General features: G+C 44.0%; 1 protein-coding gene across 1 annotated transcript in view; it reads right to left on the bottom strand.

Annotated features, from left to right (window-relative positions):
• The window catches only part of LOC120049154 (staphylococcal nuclease domain-containing protein 1-like), a 311,592-nt gene that overhangs the window by 248,193 nt on the left and 46,181 nt on the right, over positions 1-17,218 (bottom strand). Inside the window, 3 exon segments of the mRNA XM_038995382.1 lie at positions 318-390; positions 1,589-1,699; positions 6,599-6,705. Coding sequence (XP_038851310.1) covers positions 318-390; positions 1,589-1,699; positions 6,599-6,705 — 291 coding nt within the window.

Below are 17,218 nucleotides of genomic sequence, written 5' to 3'. Positions count from 1 at the left end.
AGACTGGTGGGTCAAGGTTTGTCCGGGGGGGGGGGGTTTGGGAGAGACTGGAAGGCATTGAGACTGGTGGGTCAAGGTTTGGCAATTATATTATCAAGAAGAATGTTGGCCCAAGAATGTGCAGGAACATTGCACACACACACACTGCAGGGGGGAAAACACACAACATATAAGCCTAGTCACATAACAGTAAACACACACACACTGCAGGGGGGAAAACACACAACATATAAGCCTAGTCACAGTAAACACACACACACACACAATTATTCCTCAAAGTCGCACACACACATTTCTCTCACAGTAATCCATCTTACCCCAGAGATATCAGCCACTCTGTGGATGGGGACCTCCTTCTTGCTATGCAGCCCTTTCCCGTTCTTGATTGCCCTGTGATCAATCAGAGGGAAAGAGTGAGACAGAGTGGTCACCATTACGGTTCATCCCATCATCCAGCGAGTTAAGGAGAAACCATCAGGTCTTTAAGCCACAAAGGAGAAATGGATCTGTGGGTAATAAACACTCAGAGAGCCATTCCGGCTCAGAGGGGGGATACAGTTTCCAAGCTCCCCGGCTCCACCACCAGGATCAGCGGTAGGGGGACTTCACGTGTAACCTATACCCTTAAAATGGAAACTGTAATGGTTGGGGGGGGGGGGGGGGGGGGGGGTGCATTTTCAGTCTGACCCTGACGCTGGTGTGATGACCACCTGTTCAGATTCCTACTGGAAAGAGCTTGAGTGCTACAGATGAAGATGACGAAGATGATGGGAATTGTTGCAGTCAGGGTCCTCTGTGGGTCCGAGATGTGTGTTTCACTACTGTGTGTGTGTGTGTGTGTGTGTGTGTGTGTGTGTGTGTGTGTGTGTGTGTGTGTGTGTGTGTGTGTGTGTGTGTGTGTGTGTGTGTGTGTGTGTGTGTAAGAAATGAGGGAGAATGAGAAAGGGAAGGAGTTTGAGGAGCCCAGAAAGAGAGACAGAAGGAGAGAGAAAGGTAGCATGGGAAAACACTTGCACAAACACCACAGGTGGGTAGTTATCTATCTGCTAACCCAGAGATCTTTATCTGTAGTGCTGTATTAAAGCACGTACTAAATCTCCCGGTGCACATACACATAATTATATTCACAGAGCACGTGTAAAGAGAAGGCCTGATTTAGTGTGTGTGAGCGCGAGCGCGAGACACTCAGAGGCCAATCCTTTGGTAGAAACTTAGAGCAGTGCAGGGGTGTAATCATCAGTCTAAATGAGAGTTTCTACTGGACAAATTCAGGTAAGTCCTTCCCTGTTTTGTTTGGTTTGCTTCCGTTTAAGAAACGTTTTGCAACAGAATCGGAGTAATGAATACACCCCAGGCCTTGTAGAGGCGCTGATTTACGACACAGGGAACAATGGCCACCTCTGACCAGTGTTGTTGAATATTTTGCCGTGATGCAGCACACACATTCATATTGTATCCCCACAACACTTCTGTTGTTGCATGAGCGTGACAGAAAGCATTTTCATTTAAAGGGAAGTTTAGTCAAGCTGGTTAAAGCAGTCAGGTTTACTTTTCAGCAGTAGAAACCATTTTGGGGCACTGTGCTTACCGTGCCTCTGCAGCCAGTAGCTCGTCGTAGTGGGATGAGCGCTGGTCGTCATCCTGTCTGTAGCGGATGACTGTGGCAAAACCTTTACTGATCAACGCCTCAGCTATGTTACTGTGGAGGGAGAGAGAGAAACAGAGTGAGTGAGAGAGACAGAGAGAGAGACAGAGAGAGAGACAGAGAGAGAGACAGAGAGAGAGACAGAGAGAGAGGCAGAGAGAGAGGCAGAGAGAGAGGCAGAGAGAGGGAGACAGAGAGAAAGACAGACAGAAAGCAAGGTGATTGTAACCAGTGTTTACTTATCAACCCAGTTATTATACAGTAGAAAACTTCAAGGCTGCAACACGGCCCATCAGTACACCAAAAAGGGCACGGGGGCAAGCTCAGAAATACTGAAGAAACACAAGCCCAGAAACACTAAAGAACAACAGAAGAAAGATCAAGGAAAATGTGAAAGACAATGACTAACTAGCAAGTCAAGGTCCCGGCAACATGGCGAGGTGAGAGAGACCTTCGAACCACAGCAACCAGAGGCTGCATTGTTATTTCACAACCACAGAAAGAGGGGGAAGGTGAGAGATAGAAGTAGAAAAATAACGGGTGAGAGTTCGATGGAAGGGCTCTGCAGTTAGCTCAGAGCCCTTAGGCGCCCATGTAACAGCTAAAGAGAGTGAGTGCACTCGGTGCAGGCTTGTCTTTCCAAAATGTTTTGTTAGCCTGTCGGCATGCCAAGACCGTAATTGAGAAAGTTTGGTGGCTCTGCGTGGTGAAATGTTTTTATTAGGTTTTCTGTTCAGATTAATTGGAGAGGAGGATGAGGCAGAGACAGGCAGGCAGGCAGAGAGAGAAAGAGAGAGAGAGACGGGCAGAGAGAGAGAGAGACAGGCCGGCAGGCAGAGAGAGAGAGACAGGCCGGCAGAGAGACAGGCCGGCAGAGAGACAGGCCGGCAGAGAAAATAAAAACAGGAGGAGTCTAGTAAACTGCCTTTAATTGAGACGGTGAGTTAAAAAGAAAAGAGAAAAAAATGAAAAAGTAATTTCCCCCGTCCTCACTTTGTTTCATTTCTCGGTCTTTTATAAATTGAGACAAATTGAGCATCACATCATGACAGTGGCTTTAATGACTTTCACATCTTCTGAATGGAAATGTGGAGGCAGATCAGCTAACACTGCAAAAATGTTGGACTAAGTGTTGCAAATTGCCTTCAAATTAGACACTTAAAAAAGTTGAAAAAGCATATTGTTTTCTTTTCATAGATCTCAAATGACTGGGATGGGTGAAAACAACATGGTGGATCTTTCACTTTGACCTATCCAGGTTGTCAGATTAGTGCTTGTTCCAGAGATTGTATTTATTCTACCTTCATTTAGAAAGGCAAGTCAGTTTAAAGAACAAACTCTTATTTACTGAATGACCTAGCCTGCCTGACTGTATGCATTTAGAAAGGCAAGTCAGTTTAAAGAACAAACTCTTATTTACTGAATGACCTAGCCTGCCTGACTGTATGCATTTATAAAGGCAAGTCAGTTTAACCTGTCTGGCCCAGGCGTTCCGCTAGCGGAACTCCTCCCACATTCCACTGAAAAGGCAGAGCGCGAAATTCAAAAAATATTTTTTAGAAATATTTAACTTTCACACATTAACAAGTCCAATACAGCAAATGAAAGATACACATCTTGTGAATCCAGTCAACATGTCCGATTTTTTAAAATGTTTTACAGCGAAAACAGCACGTATATTTATGTTAGCTCACCACCAAATACAAAGAAGGAAAGACATTTTTCACAGCACAGGTAGCATGCACAAAGCCAACCTAACTAACCAAGAACCAACCAAACTAACCAAGAAACAACTCCCTCAGATGACAGTCTTATAACATGTTACACAATAAATCTATGTTTTGTTCGAAAAATGTGCATATTTGAGGTATAAATCAGTTTTACATTGCAGCTACCATCACAGCTACCGTCAAAAATAGCACCGAAGCAGCCAGAGTAATTATAGAGACCAACGTGGAATACCTAAATACTCATCATAAAACATTTCTGAAAAATGCATCGTGTACAGCAAATGAAAGACAAGCATCTTGTGAATCCAGCCAATATTTCAGATTTTTTAAGTGTTTTACAGCGAAAACACAATATAGCATTATATTAGCTTACTACAATAGCCTACCACACTTCCGCATTCATTCATCAAGGCACGTTAGCGATAGCAATAGGCACGTTAGCGTTAGCGAATAAACCAGCAAAATATATTAATTTTCACTAACCTTCATAAACCTTCCTCAGATGACAGTCCTATAACATCAGGTTATACATACACTTATGTTTTGTTCGAAAATGTGCATATTTAGAGCTGAAATCAGTGGTTATCCATTATGCTAACGTAGCTTATTTTTCCCAGAATGTGCGGATATTTCTATTAGACTCTCACCTATTCTGACCAAATAGCTATTCATAAACATTACAAAAAAATACATGTTGTATAGGAAATGATAGATACACTAGTTCTTAATGCAATCGCAGTGTTAGAATTCTAAAAATATCTTCATTACGACATAAGGCTTATGTTATAGCGAGAGAGTGGCCAAAACCTAGGCGCAAAACTACTAGTACACAGTTCGACAGATATATGAAATAGCATCACAAAATGGGTCCTACTTTTGGTGATCTTCAATCAGAATGTTGTACAATGGGGTCCTTTGTCCAGAACAGTCGTTGTTTGGATTTAGAACATAGTTTTTCCCTCTTGAATTAGCAAGCACACTGGCCAAGTGGCGCGAAGCTCTCCATCGTCAACAAACACAGACAACGCAACACGCCTAACGTCCCGAAGAAATTTCAATAATCTAATAAAACTATATTGAAAAAACATACATGTCACAATATCATCGTAAAGTATCAAATAAAATCAAAGCCGGAGATAGTAGTCGCCTATAACGACGGCTTTTCAGAAGGCAATTCCAGGTCCATCTTCGCGCTTTCCAGAAAACAGGAAATGGATGACTCGTCGTGCCAAGAGGATATATTCCACCTCAGACCAAGATAAACACTTAATTTCTTCTCTCACTTCCTCTTGACATCTAGGGGAAGGTGTATGACGTGCATGTATACTCATACGTATCATGCCCATTTATAGGCAGGCCCTTGAACAGAGCATCATTTTCAGACTTTCCACTTCCTGGTCAGAAAGTGTGCTGCCAAATGAGTTCTGTTTTACTCACAGACAAAATTCAAACGGTTTTAGAAACTAGAGTGTTTTCTATCCAATAGTAATAATAATATGCATATTGTACGAGCAAGAATAGAGTACGAGGCCGTTTAAATTGGGCACGATTTTCCCCCAAAGTGTAAATAGCGCCCTCTATCCTCAACAGGTTTTAAAGAACAAACTCTTATTTACTGAATGACCTAGCCTGCCTGACTGTATGCATTTATAAAGGCAAGTCAGTTTAAAGAACAAACTCTTATTTACTGAATGACCTAGCCTACCTGACTGTATGCATTTATAAAGGCAAGTCAGTTTAAAGAACAAACTCTTATTTACTGAATGACCTAGCCTGCCTGACTGTATGCATTTATAAAGGCAAGTCAGTTTAAAGAACAAACTCTTATTTACTGAATGACCTAGCCTGCCTGACTGTATGCATTTAGAAAGGCAAGTCAGTTTAAAGAACAAACTCTTATTTACTGAATGACCTAGCCTGCCTGACTGTATGCATTTAGAAAGGCAAGTCAGTTTAAAGAACAAACTCTTATTTACTGAATGACCTAGCCTGCCTGTATGCATTTAGAAAGGCAAGTCAGTTTAAAGAACAAACTCTTATTTACTGAATGACCTAGCCTGCCTGACTGTATGCATTTATAAAGGCAAGTCAGTTTAAAGAACAAACTCTTATTTACTAAATGACCTAGCCTGCCTGACTGTATGCATTTAGAAAGTATGAGGAAATGAGGTTGACGTGTCCTTGGGAAATCAGACAACCTTTAATTACAACCCTAAATTAGCCTAAAAGCAGGGTAAGGTCAAACAGGCCTTTTCCACACCCCTCTCCACCAGTCCCCACGCCAATACTAACAATCTCAATGGTAGTGGTATCTAGGACGTAGGCTGCTAGCCTGCTGGCACTAGCTATCTCCAGCTAGCCCCCCTGCTGTTCCGCTCTCCCTCGCCTTGTGCTAAACGGGTAGAGGGGTCTGGCTCACCACGTGGAGAGAAATATGGTGGGCCATAAGACGCGCACGTACGCATGCACACAGCACCTCAGAGCGGGCCGGCCACCTGTTACCCACAATGCACCGCAGTGCGTCTGGCTAGTAATTGGGTGACCTACGCTGGCCCGGCGCCGCTGCTAACTAGCGGTGCCGTGTGATAAGGGGGGGCTAGCAGATGAAAGGAGAGGTACTCCGTAGCTCCAGAACATGTCTTAAAAAGGTCTTTCTTCCGTTTGTATGAGTGAAAACATCAGAGGGCGTAGCCGGGCGACATGTTGACGTGAAGGGGTGTGAATGAACTGTGTGGCTTGTCCACGTTGGTTGCTCTTTAATGCAGTAGGCCTGTACTGTGTACATTTAACCTGTTCTCTTGGGCTTTTGTAGAGCTTTTATTTCTCGTTGAACTATCTTGTCCTTGTCCATTACATCAGTGGCCTACAGACAGATATGCACTTCAACTGATTCTAAGGAATATAGATATATATGGCCTAGATCAGTCCCCTTCAATCATAGCATATTGTGCACGTTTGTTCCAGTCCAGTACTAACACTCAATTCAACTTTCCAACGGTTGAAATACAGTAAGTTTGAGCTGACTCTGCCGTGTCACTACTGGACTAGAACAAAGCTCTGCACTTACTATAGGTGTTTCCGGAGGCAGGATTGACAAACGCTTGTCTGGACTACTCATCCTGTCTACAAGCAAGGTGACAGACGGGGTGACACAGACATATTAGGGGTCAGCAGAGGTCGGCAGTGCAGGGGGAAAAGTCGGTGTGGAGATAGGTGTACTCACATGCCGCCAATGGTGACGGTGGCACAGGTGCGTTCTGCAAAGGCGGGGATGGTGCTGGTCTCTGAGGAGCTGGTGGCAGCTCTGATGTAGTCCACCGTGACGTTCACCTGAAACGCCATGTCACAGGAAATTATGTCAATGCCATGTCACAGGAAATGATGTCAGACAACAATGATTTAAAATGATTTAAAAAGAGCCACCGTGTCTTAAGTGGATTAGGGACCTCGAGTACTCTCTATTACCGTCATGTAATATAGGACTGAAGACAACGTATGACTGCACACGTGGGGAAATTGAGTCAATTTGTGTCAACGTCATTTATTTTGCCGTTATGTCGGCCTATCATTCATGACTAACATTAGTGATGGGGGAATCGATAAAGTTACAAAACGCTAGTATTTTTCCTTCATAGCTTGTTCTCCATCTTTTTAAGTAGGAAGCCAATTTGTTTTCAGCACTTTTATTTTACATGACTGGTCAAAACTTGTTTTCTCATGACTCTATCTTGTTCGTCTGCAGCAGACATATGGTGAGCAATATGTTTGGAACATCAAGTCGTAATAAAATCAAGGTATCGACTAGTCAAAGTTTTTCAAATAATTAGAAATACTGGTCATGAAAATGCAATAGCAAGAAGAGTGTGTGTGTGTGTGTGTACGTGCACGTGGGCTAGTTTACAAGGTCACCCCCAGTCAGTGTGAATCATGTCAGGCTGGACTGTAGATCTCCCCACAGGAGCACTGGGGCTGTTTATAACTCCACGCTCACACGCACGCGCCCACACAACCAAGAGGTGGCAGATTGCTATCAAACACGGACAGGCCCAGCAGCACACAGCGGGTGGAGGAAAAACAGTGTTTAGATAGGGAACAACCATTTTCCCCATTCCTCCCTTCCTGGCCGACAGAGCAAACAGAAGCAGGGAAGCAGGGATGAATAGGATAGGTGGGGACAGGCAATGATATTCCCTAAGCCCAGGATGGGAGCAACAGGGAATCTACAATCTGGGAATCTCCAGGCCTGCATTTTTCCACCGTCATACAGTTGAGCAAACAAAGAACTATTCCGTTAGAGAGAGAACAAGAACGTTAGAGAGAGGTGCGAGGGTCCCAACCGTCCCAGATGTTGGGGTCACAAAGAGACGGGAGAGGAGACGAGGAGGGCGTTGTCATTAATCTGAGGGCCTCGCTGGACAAGGACACGGTGATGGAGGGTAGACAGGATTATAGGAAATGGATGTCCCAGCATGCTCTCTGCTAAGTTGGCGTCTGGCGAGGGTGGGTGGTAAGATGGGGATGTGAGAAAGTGGAAGAAGCTAGAACGGCCTAGCTACGAGAGGGTTTGGGGCTACAGTGTAACCGTAAAAGGGGCCTAAAAGATGTCGTACTACAATTGAGGACTATGTGGAGCGATGTAGCGTTTTCTAAAACAATAGGGCACAATCGTAGGGTTTATCATTGGTAGCCAAGCGGTTAGAGAGTTTGGCCAGTAACCAAAAGGTTGCTGGTTCGAATCTGTCGATGTGGCACTTATCCCTAATTTGCTCCAGGGCCCCGTACTACTACGGCTGACCTGTAATACAACACATTTCACTGCCTCTATCCAGTGTATGTGATAAAATATATTTAATTCGACAAAATGGCTGAAGCATTTACTAACTAGTGTCATGACGTTGGCCTGTGGGTAAGGTTTAGACACCCATAAATACCTTTCTCCCTTTCCTCTCTTGACTCTACTGAAGGACTCATGAAAAGCCTTTGTTAAACAGAGTCGGGGAACATCAAAAGGTGGGGGGGAAAGGAACCATATTTCGGTAATCCAACCAGTTGAAAATATGAGTTGCTACTTAATGAATATGATGTCAGTTCGGTTGTCATCTGAGACATTATGACTGATGACAGGACGACAAACTGTATCTGGGAAAGTCTACACATTCTAGTTTGTTGTGCAATTTAAATGTTTAAATATGAAACTATTTGTGAAAAGATGAAATGTAATTTTAGCTTCCAAATGAGAGAATTGGGTTTTCATAAGGTTAGAGCTCTGCTCAATCAGTGGCCTGCCCCTGTGAAGAGACATTGGTTATAAACTATGAAACACACCCTTCTCTCCCTCCACTATATAAGCCCTTGACAAAAATGTAACCTCCTGTTCCGAGTACGCGAGGCCTGCAGCCTCTGCGTTAAAAGGGCGAATAACTTGCTGTTCCGGGTACATTAGAGCGACGGTCCGATGTCAGAAGGATTCAGATAATAAGCGGTTCCGAGGACGTGAGGATGACGGTTCCACGTTAAAAGGACTAACATGTCAACTACAGAACTAAGCCAACCTCAGCGTGAGCTTTGGTTGCGAATGGTATGAACTTTGAACTCTTATTCACTACAGAAGTGATACCTCCTAGCCGTTGAGTAAGCAGCGGCCGCTGTAAACGTGGGCTAGGAAAGGACGTAGAAAGGATCTCTTCTAACAACCAACACGACACTTCCAAGTATTCTGTTTACCACCAGAGACACTCTTAAAGGGACAAGGAAGATCTCTTTTGGGCAACACGGCCAGCATCTACGACCAACCTACCGAAGAGCAGCTCAGAATAAATATTTATTGCATTTTCCTTTTCCAAATGGGCAGTTATTTAGAATGCATAAGATTCTGTATTTACGATAGCATAGCTTCTCCCTTTGTTCTTCAGTCCTCCCGCGCTTTCATTCAAGCCCAACCCCCTCTCTTTGTGTAACCAGCCATCATACAGGTTCCGTCCCCTAGGGACGTTTTCTGTTAGGACATCATTAGTAATCAATGTATGATCCATTCTGTGTATATGTAATTCTGTGTGATTAGTTAGGTATTTAGTAAATAAACAATTAAACCAAAGTTTGTATTGCTGATTCAATTTGTTAGCCAGGGTTCGTGAAGAAAAAAACTTACCAAGAATTTACATGAAGAATTTACATTTACCAAGAATTTACAATGTTCAGATGAGACTGAAATAAGGTGACGATTAATATTGACTGCTATTGATGTAAAATATTACTAGGTCTTTAAGAGTTTATTCGGAAGATACCAGCTCTATAAACACTCTTTCGTGGTGCCCTGACTTTCTAGTTAATTACATTTACATGATTAGCTTAATCAGGTAATATGAATTACAGAGAAATTATTTTATAGAATGGCATGTCATATCACTTAAACTGGCATAGCCAAAGACACGACACTAGCCTAAATGTTATTGTGTGTGACTGTTACGATAAGTCTTCAGAGGCCATTGCATCTATTTCCATGTTAAAGTAGACCTAACAGAATGAGTAGAAAGTTCCCCTATTACAAACCAAAAGAAAGAAAAGCTCAATGTCCATTTAATATAGAAAACTGCCTGGACTACCCAACATATTACTGTCAATAACATTGGTATAAGATGCTCTTAGTAATATTACCGCTAGCACACACACACACACACACTTCATGACAGAAAATAAGCATAACAGCCCAATCTGATCGGCATAATAGAAATTTCATTTAGCGCAGACTTCCTGCCGAGGCTCCTCATTTTCCCACAGCGGAACACGGCTGTAAGCTTTTTTGTGCCTCAACAAATAAAGGCATTTATTCCCCCCATAAAAGATGGTTTTGGTTCATTTGTGCTTTGTGTCGCGTCTTCTCCAGAATCTACACATCTTCTGTAATGGCTCTGCATCGCTGGGCAGGGATAATGACTTTAGATGAGGGGAGGAAGAGCGTCAGAGAGGGAGGAGAAGCAGGAGAAGAGAAAGAGGAGAGGAGGTGTAGGAGGGGGGGAGAAGGAGAAGAGATGAGAGGAGGGGAGCAGAGATGGAGAGAAAGAGAGGAGGGGAGCAGAGATGGAAAGAAAGAGAGGGGAGCAGAGAAAGAGGTAGAGAAAGATTAGAGGACAAAAGCAGAAGGAGGAAGGAGACAGAAAAAGGAATAGAACAGATTCTCAGCAGAGCACGACAGAGAGGGAGAGAGTCTGACCCCATTAAGTAAAGTGATGATAGATTAAAAGGTTTGACAAAGCGATGGTAGATTAGAGGATTCAGCAGATTCTCCACAGACCAGTGTGCAGATCTCAAGATAGAGAAGTCATTTAGAAGAGACCCCTAGAGGAGAGGACTGGAGAGGGATATCTGATGAGGAGGAGGGGAAGAAATGTGTTTGTTCCGACTGGGATCAGGGGCTCGGAGATTCGCTTAACTGTGCTTGTGTGTACGCGCGTCTGTGTAGATATCCAAGTGAAGGTAGATAGAGTGTAGGTGTACAATAAGTAAAAAGCATGCTTGGTCAGACACAAGGCTGTTTTGCTGCAGAGCTCCCCACACCAACCACAGTGTGAGTGGTTGAGTTTAATAGTCTGGAGCTAGGTGCAGCGGGGAAAGTCTAATACATATTTTATGGATTAAAAACTGAGCCTCGGCTCTGCTCAAACACACAGCTGTAATTCCACCGTCTTCAAGCCCCGGGTGGAGAGAGGGAGAGAGACATGACTTCATAGCAGTGTTGATGTGCTCAGATGCCCCGGTGTTGTTAACAACACAGTAAAAGCAGCTGGCTATCATTTAGGGAAGTGGGGTGAACTGCAAACTCCACACAAAGTCCCATCTGGGATCTGGACCTGGGGACCTAGTGACTCCTGTGAAATGAGCAGGCATGTATAAAGAGAAACACACACACAAACACATGTGCATACCGCTATACACACACCCCGACTGCTCCCACTATAGTCAAACTGGCAACACAAACGCCACGGTGTCTCACTTTACATTCCCACACACGTTGTAAAAAAACTATAAAAAAACTGCCATTCACTGTACTACACTCGCGCAGCAGAACAGGAGCCACTTTGAGCGGGCCGGGATTATCCGAATGTGCTCTCCCCTGATAAGTGGATTAATGCAACGTTTTCATTGGACTTTTTCTGCTGAGGCTGAGACCCGGAGCATAGAAAAGAGGAACAGCACTACTTATAAAGTTAACCAAATCTAGCTTTGGATTATGTCACCGAGCGAAACAGCTATTTCAATACGGGGAGAGTCGAGAGAGAGAGTGGGAGACGGAGAGAGAAAGAGACAGAAATAGAGAGAGCTGAAAGCACTTCTCTGCAGATTTACCTTCATTACCCGACACGAATAAACTTCTCAGGCTTTCTGGCGTTGCTGTCAGTGTGTTGAGGGATAGAAGGAAGAGAAGCGACCTGAAATGGACTCCGGTCCAGTCTAACCACCTGAGGCTTGTGTACAGCACTTCAGGGCACATATTCACAGCGGCTGATAGTAGGAGCGCTGATACAGGATAAGTCTTTTAAAATTCAGAACCTATCAAATGATATGGATTATATATATGATATGGAGCTGATCCTATATCAGCACTAATCTTGTGAATAGCAACCTGAGGTTTATGGCCTGAGATTGTACACTGACTGACTGTATCCATCCCCTCTCTTTCCTTTCATCGCCGTGTGTGTGGGTGTTAAGAGGTCAAATAACACTTGGACACATTTGATTCAAAACAAATGTTCTCCTCACGCATCAAGAGAACGTTGGAATTGAGATGCAGTCTGGTTAAAATCTCTGTTGAACTTTATATTCTTAAATGTAGAAAAACAATGTTGTTTATTTAACTGAAACTTGGTAATTAAAATGTATTGAAAGAGGTTTTATTGTAGCCCAGAATCATTAAGATGGTAGTTTGGTATTTTCCTCCACCACTTGTGCAAGTCAAAAATAACCAACTACCTCAGTCACACATTAACAGCTCTTAACTGATGCTCTGACATCCATTTGATACGGACCCAGCCTCTGATTACAGAAACCCTTTGAATATGAATATTGGACACGCTTCATAACAGATGAAAAGTATCTCAGCCATCTTGATAGAGACGGAGACAAAGGGACATCATCATTATTTTATACATCTCTTAAAGTGGAGCACGTTGAGGCTTCCTCTGGCTGTCTGCCAACTTACTAAACAGACACTTCGAATGATTGATTGAGCTTATTGTATTTCAGTGTTGTACGTATTTTATGCTTAGGTCGATGACAATAGTGTTCTGTGGGGAGAAGTTGGTTCAATTCCCAACAACCACCATTGGTGGACTGTATGATACAACCTTTGACCTGTCATGTAAAACCCTCTTTAGGACCACTCGGGACTGAAGAGGGGCACATTCTGATGAGGGATGCCCAGCAGGTGAACCCAATTTGGGGATGGCAGCACTCCTTGCACGTCGTCCCACCGGATTTCGAGGGAGCGAAATTAACTTGTTAAACTAATGTAGGCTGCCGTGCTGTGTGAGGCGAGAGCAGAGCGCAGGCAGCTCGGAGCTGGGGCTTTCGGGCGTTCCGTGCCCTCCCGAGCACCAGACGTGTCTGAAAATACCGCAGAGTACCACCGTGTCAAGTCCCAATTACCCCGCTGATGAAGTAAAGCGATGGTGCCGGTTGTGCCGAGCAGAGCTAAGAAAGCGAAAAGAACCCAGTGCAGGTTCTCAAATCAAACCAGGCTCAAAGGCTTTAGTACTACATTTAAACGTTAGTCATTTAGAAGACCATCTTATCCAGAGCCACCTACAGGAGCAATTGGGGCTAAGTGCCTTGCTCAAGGGCACCTAGTCGGCTCAGGGATTCGAACCAGCAATCTTTGGGTTATTGGCCCTAACGCTCTTAACCGCTAGGCCACCTGCCACCTACAGTACTGTCAAATCTCTTCTGTCCTTCTTTGTGTTTGCTGAGGAGGTAAAATGATGGTGTCTGTGGTGGCCAGCGAAGCAGGAGAGATAAAAGCAGCCACTGGACATGATCAGAGAATTCCCTCTAATTGTTGCTGTAGTAAAAACACTGGTCCTTCTGTATAGCAGGACACGAAAGCGTTGGTAAGACTGTCAAATCTGCTTGTTGGATGGTTTAGCTTCCACACTTACTTAGTGAACTGGGTTCACTGACATTTCCCTTTTCTGCAGTCAAAATGGGATCAAAAACAGAAGCAAATTAGGCCTATATGCAGTCAAAGATCAGCATTTTAGCCCTTTTCCTTCCATGTACGTATTGGTACATTCACCCTCGTCTCATACCACTGTACCCTTACATCAATACAACACTTGATGCAGCTAATCATCTCAGATTCCTCCTTGTCATGCTTTCTAACTCTGGTTGCCATGGCGGCCGAGGGCAGTGAACCTACCTTCAAGGTAAAAATAGTTTGGGTATCAACATTTATCTAGAATCACCTGAAAAAAATATGTCTATTCTAGCAAAAACACAGGCTATTAAAGAACGGGAGGAAACTAGTGCTCAGCCAGGGTTTCAAATACTTAATAATTGTTGCCCCTTTGACCTGGGGAGCCTCAGTATACAAATAGAAAACGCTCTGTTGCAAAATATTTTAGTTCGGACTTGATGATATTGTACTGTTTTCCTTTTGTAACCTTAAATTGGGAATACAAATCAAATCAAAAGAACGGGGGAATGTTTTCTTCTCATGCTGTATGGATTGGGCTACAGCGAACAGTGTGAATACAAACCAAATCAACAGAACGGGGGAATGTTTGTCTCATGCTGTATGGATTGGGCTACAGCGAACAGTGTGAATACAAACCAAATCAACAGAACGGGGGAATGTTTTAGTCTCATGCTGTATGGATTGGGCTACAGCGAACAGTGTGAATACAAACCAAATCAACAGAACGGGGGAATGTTTTAGTCTCATGCTGTATGGATTGGGCTACAGCGAACAGTGTGAATACAAACCAAATCAACAGAACGGGGGAATGTTTTCTTCTCATGCTGTATGGATTGGGCTACAGCGAACAGTGTGAATACAAACCAAATCAAAAGAACGGGGGAATGTTTTCTTCTCATGCTGTATGGATTGGGCTACAGCGAACAGTGTGAATACAAACCAAATCAACAGAACGGGGGAATGTTTTAGTCTCATGCTGTATGGATTGGGCTACAGCGAACAGTGAACTGAAGCTCTACACCTAAACCGTCATCACTTCAAAGGAATAGGAACAAACGGGGGAGGGCCTAGCCTTCTAACGGAATATACTGCAATGGATGAACACAGTGCCGTACTCTCAGCTTTTATGACTGAATGGGAGAGGTGGAGGAATCCAATCAAGGATGAGGGGCAAAGAAGAATGACGATAAATAAGACGATGCTGGATTGAAATACCATTTGAAAATCATTTCACATGCATTAGCTAGGCTTGATTGAGCATGCCTGTTGCAATGGAACCAATAGAATAGTCGCAATAGTTCCAACCCTCCGCCAAACTGGCACTCCATGCAAGGCTAAAGCAATCGCTGAAAGTATTTGAAAGCTTTCAAAATAGTGTTTCAATCCAGGTCTGGTTGGAGTCTCATGCACCTTCCCAGATGATATAATCACCTTCCCAGATGATATGATATAATCCATTTGAGATATAGACCTAGATGACGTGCGATGATTTTAGAGTCAGATGCATTCATAACTGTAGATACGTCTACTAATTCTGATGCCTCTGTGCATCTACACATTTCAATCAAGGCCTAATCTAAACCACAAGGTCGGGGTGATTAATAGTGTGGTTAATGCAGAAACAAATCATACCGCCATGGCTGGATCTTCTGGGCTGACTACATCTCTACCTTCAATGAATTATAAAACGAGGAGCTGGAGCGGAAAACCTGAAAAATACCCTGAACACGCACTCACACTCATTTAAACAGACCATGAACAGCTGTGCACACAACCACAAAATCGCTTGTACACAAACTCTCTCCCTCACACACAGACAGACCCTCACCAATCAAGCTCTGACTCCAGGCACAGGAATGTTTGAGTTGTTTTCTAACAGACCCAGGAGTACAACTTCTCTCCGTAAACCACAGCACCAGAGTGCTTCTCCTGGACTGTCAATGTGCTGGACGTTTATATAGTGGATGAAACAGAAGCGCTGGAGGACCTGAATGCCGGTAAAAAAGGTACTTCTCATTTCCCACTCCGGTGTTAATGTGATGTCACTGTTAAGTAGCTCTCTGTAGCCGGGGAGGTACATCCATCTGTAGTAAGCGCAACACAGGGTCCACTGGCCAATTCCCTGAAAAACATCAGGTTCAGCTTGCTTATATAGAGCAGGTAGTAACCCGTTTGCTGAAATTGTTGCGAGAACGCGAAGTTCGCAAAGTTGAGCACTTTCACGAGGTGCGGAAACACAAAATCCGTCTCAACCACCGAGAATGGGCGCATATCCACGGCTATAAACATACTTCAGAATGCTGTTCATTGTCTACAGCTCAGTGTTCAACACCATAGTGCCCATAAAGCGCATCACTAAGCTAAGGACCCTGGGACTAAACAACTCCCTCTGCAACAGGATCCTGGACTTCCTGGCTGTCAGCCCCCATGTGTTAAGGGTAGGCAACAACACGCTGATCCTCAACACTCGGTCCCCTCAGGGGTGCGTGCTTAGTCCCCTCCTGTACTCCCTTGTTCACCCACGACTGCGTGGCCAAGCACGACTGCAGCACCATCATTAAGTTTGCTGACGACACAACAGTGGTAGGCCTGATCACCAACAACAACGAGACAGTCTATAGGGAGGAGGCCAGAGACCTGGCCTCTCCCTCAATGTGAGCAAGACAAAGGAGCTGATCGTGGACTATAGGAAAAGGAGGGCCGAACATTAATTATCATGGTCCAAACACACCAAGACAGCTGTGAAGAGGGCACAACAACACCTTTTCCCCCTCAGGAGACTGAAAAGATTTGTCATGGGTCCCCAGATCCTTAACAAGTTATACAGCTGCACCAGAGGGCATCCTGACCAGTTGCAACACCGCCTGGTATGGCAACTGTTCGGCATCTGACCGGAAGGCACTACAGAGGGTGTAATGTGTACGGCTCAGTACATTACTGGGGCTAAGCTTCCTACCATCCAGGACCTATCTACTAGGCGGTGTCAGAGGAAGGCCCAAAAAATTGTCAAAGACTCCAGTCACCCAAGTTCTCTCTGCTACCACACGGCAAGCGGTACCAGAGTGCCAAGTCTAGGATAAAAAGGCTCCTTAACAACTTCTACCCCCAAGCCATAAGACTGCTAATCAAATGGCCACCCAGACTATTTACATTGACTGACATCACCCCCCCCTTTGCTTTTACAATGCTGCTACTGGCTGTTTATTATCTATGCATAGTCACTTTACAAATGACCTTGACTAACCTGTACCCCTGCATATTGACTCGGTACCGGTTCCCCCTGTATATAATCTCGCTATTGTTATGTCATTTTCTTGTGTTACTTTTAGATTTTTATTTTATTTTCACTTTAGTTTATTAACTATATTTCTTGAACTGCATCGTTGGTTAAAGCCTCGTAAGTAAGTGTTTCACGGTAAGGTCTACATCCGTTGTATTCGGCGCATGTGACAAATAAAATGTTATTTGATTTGACCTATTGTTCTCGTAATTTATTTTGCCTGGTCAGAATCAGCTGTGAAGGGCTGCTTCAATTCAGAGGGGAGACGAAGTTGTTTTTTGTCTCCAGTGGTAGGAATATTGAGGTGATGTCGGCGTAAATGTGTCAACATGTTTCATGTTTGAGGTGTTGGCAGCTGCATAGGCTATTCTCGT

Source organism: Salvelinus namaycush, chromosome 6 (genome assembly GCF_016432855.1).
Source record: "Salvelinus namaycush isolate Seneca chromosome 6, SaNama_1.0, whole genome shotgun sequence".
NCBI lineage: Eukaryota > Metazoa > Chordata > Actinopteri > Salmoniformes > Salmonidae > Salvelinus > Salvelinus namaycush.
This window is presented reverse-complemented; position numbering and strand designations above follow the sequence as displayed.